The sequence below is a fragment of the Stegastes partitus genome, unplaced genomic scaffold, assembly GCF_000690725.1.
Source record: "Stegastes partitus isolate 25-593 unplaced genomic scaffold, Stegastes_partitus-1.0.2 Scaffold1984, whole genome shotgun sequence".
NCBI lineage: Eukaryota > Metazoa > Chordata > Actinopteri > Pomacentridae > Stegastes > Stegastes partitus.
This window is the reverse complement of record NW_007579715.1, coordinates 71979-74900: the sequence shown is the minus strand read 5'-3', so window position 1 is coordinate 74900 and position 2922 is coordinate 71979. Positions and strand designations below refer to the sequence as shown.

The 2922-nt window shown below is 46.6% G+C and overlaps 1 protein-coding gene across 1 annotated transcript in view; it reads left to right on the top strand.

Annotated features, from left to right (window-relative positions):
* Nucleotides 1-2922, top strand: part of LOC103373455 (dematin-like) — a 15895-nt gene that overhangs the window by 10510 nt on the left and 2463 nt on the right. The window contains exons 9-15 of the mRNA XM_008303345.1: nt 4-8; nt 209-314; nt 693-751; nt 827-869; nt 1150-1157; nt 1266-1322; nt 2089-2169. Coding sequence (XP_008301567.1) covers nt 4-8; nt 209-314; nt 693-751; nt 827-869; nt 1150-1157; nt 1266-1322; nt 2089-2169 — 359 coding nt within the window. The remainder of the gene's footprint in view (nt 1-3; nt 9-208; nt 315-692; nt 752-826; nt 870-1149; nt 1158-1265; nt 1323-2088; nt 2170-2922) is intronic.

Below are 2922 nucleotides of genomic sequence, written 5' to 3'. Positions count from 1 at the left end.
CAGGTCCAGTTAGTCTTTATAAACAGTGTGGTTCCGTCCTGGACCTGCTGTGACCTTAACAATAAACAGGAAGCAGAACCTGCTGTGTCGGTCCGTATTTGATGGACCGGGTGGACCTAATGACGTCGTCGTGTTTAGGTGTTTTCACTGCTTTCTGGTTCTGAATGGGGTTCTGGTTCTGAATGGGGTTTTTCTGTGTTCGTGTCAGATTCAGTCCAATCTGGGAAAAATCATCCTGAAGGAGGAGCTGGAGAAATCTGCTGCTCCTCTGAGGAGGAAAACTCGCTCGCTGCCGGACCGCAGCCAGAACGCCGGTACGACCCGCACACGGTCCACCACGTTTCACTGCAGACGATGAACAGCAGGCGGTGCTGCTCGACCCAGACTAAACCCAGGTTTATCAGCAACATGAGGACAAACATCTGGGTGCTGCTGGAGTTCTTAAATGACCTCCAGAGAGGTTCTGACGTCACCAGCTGCCACTAAAGCATTTAGTTTAAGAACATGTGCCTCAGTTCAGCCACACAGTCGTCATCTGCAGCCTCTCGCCAGCAGGGCGCTGCTGCCACCTGGTGGCTGTCAGGTGGCACCACCTGTAGAGAACCTCTGGGGTTCTGGTTCCTCTTGTATTTACTGACAGCGTTCAGCAGCAGTTTTTTGTGTGAACCGTCCTCCTCCTCTCTGCTCCTCAGGGTCCAGCGCCTCCAGGTCGGTGTATTTCCCAGCATCCTCCAGGAGCGGCCTGTCCAGGGTGAGTGTCGGCGATCGCAGCCGGAGCTCTGAGTTCCACCATGACGCTGACCAACGTGTTTGTGTTCGTTTTCAGCTGCAGTCGGCAGAGTTCAGCTCCGCAGAGAAAAGTCCTGCAGGTACGAACGTGTTCACCAGATCCAGAAGAACCTCGTTAGAGCCGGTCTGGTCTGGGTCTGGATCAGTACATTTTACACCTGCTCTGTAGAAAGACTATTATATTTATTATAATGTGTTTCCTGTTAGTATTTGTTGAAAATGAATGAAGGAGAAAAAGAAATATTTTAGTTATACATCATGAAACTCCAGATAAAAGGACTTTTATTTTCACGTTGTCCTGCCCTCTAGTGGCCTCTTTGGTCATTAATCTGTGAACTCTGTGTCTGTGTCTCTCTGCAGGTCTTCAGGTAAAGTTCACTCATTTTAGTTCTCATGTGCAGACGTTCTGCCATCATTCATGTCATAACTAGAGACTGTTCGTGGTGTTGCTGTATTAATGAGTGTGTGTGTGTCAGAATGGAGACTCCAGGATGGACAGAGGAAACTCCCTCCCCAGCATGCTGGACCACAAGGTAACACAAGGAGTTCCTCTGTGAAGGATGTGCACAAACCTGAACTGATCCGTGTGTTTCTCTGCTGCTTGCTGCACAACAAACACAAAACTTAGTTTGATTAGTGAATCAAATATTCACAGTTGTGTTGTTTCTTCCAAAATGTCATCATCAGAAATTAGATTTTTCTAAAAGTAGTTGTAGTTCAACAAAGTAATAAATGGCTAAAAGTAATGAATAGTTATTCATAGTTAAAGTCATCGTTATAGCAAAAAGAACAGGACCGTGGACAGTAATGGGTTAAACAGTGAGTAACAGACTGAACACTAAAGTTAATGGAATGAAGGTTAGTTTAGAATGATAACTAGTAGAGCTCCTGGCAGCATGTATAGGGGCTCTAGTCCCCGATGCAGAGTCGTGGGTTCGAGTCCGACTCGTGACCGTTGACTGCAGGTCCGTCCTGCACAACTTATAGTTAGATACAGTTATTGGGTATGACAGTTGGTTTAAACTAGTAAACAGTGGAAGTTAATGGATTCAACAATGAAATCGTTGATGAAAGAAGCTGATAGATGCTAAAACTGTCTCTGGTTAAAGTGGAAACGATGGACTCGTTGCTGTGACCGAGTCGTCCAGCTTCTTCCTCCACTCGCTGGTGAAACAAAGCAAACTGAACATTACCTGCATGAAACGACGGAGTGACTGAATCCTGACTGATTGATCCCTGATTGATCCTGATTGATCCTTGATTGATCCCTGATTGATCCCTGATTGATCCTGATTCCAGATCTACCCCTATGAGACGCTGGTGGTGACTCACAGAGGACGCAGTAAACTCCCTCCTGGTGTGGACCGAACCAGACTGGAGGTAAAACCCGCCGCTGTACCACCAGACCTTTGGCATTTGACAGGAAACCAAACTCTAACCTGTTCACACTAGTTGTTGTGGGTGTTTTGTTGAACCCTCTGAACTCTGAGCAGCAGTTTCTGGGTGCTGGTCCTTCACTGAGGTTCGTGTTCCACTGAAGTCCTGCAGCTAGAACCTGTTTCCATCGTCGTCTCCTCTCTGCTCACCTGAATGCTCACCTGAGTCTGTCACGGCTTCACACACGAGCTCAGAATTATTATTTTATGTTGGGTTTTTTTTGTTTGTTGTTTTGTGGAATATCACAATTTTAGGCTTTGGTCCTTTTTCGGTTCGTTTTTATTACTTTGAAGGTTTTGCTTCTTCTTCTTCAGTTTGACGGCTTCCTGCTGATTTTGCTGCCTCTGGGGGCGTCTGCCTTTTGTTGTTTTGGGGTTTCAGAGACGTAACGTTTACAGAACGTTTCTGGTACAGAGCTGTCACTGATCCTGGCGACGTGGCTCTGTGGCCAACGGGCAGCGGACTCAATGATGAAATAAAGTGTTCTGGACCAGGGTTGGGTCACGAAATCAGGGGAGCCACAAGATTAGTTCAAGGACTGTTTGAAAGTTGAAAATCAGGCAAATATGACTGTTTCTGGCTGATGAATGGTGTCAGTTTGGTGATTTTAGAAACACATGACATGCCTTTAAAACCTCTGGACCGTTCTGGGCTCAGACAGTTGACTTTTAACAAGCCTGTGAGGTTCTGGTGGGA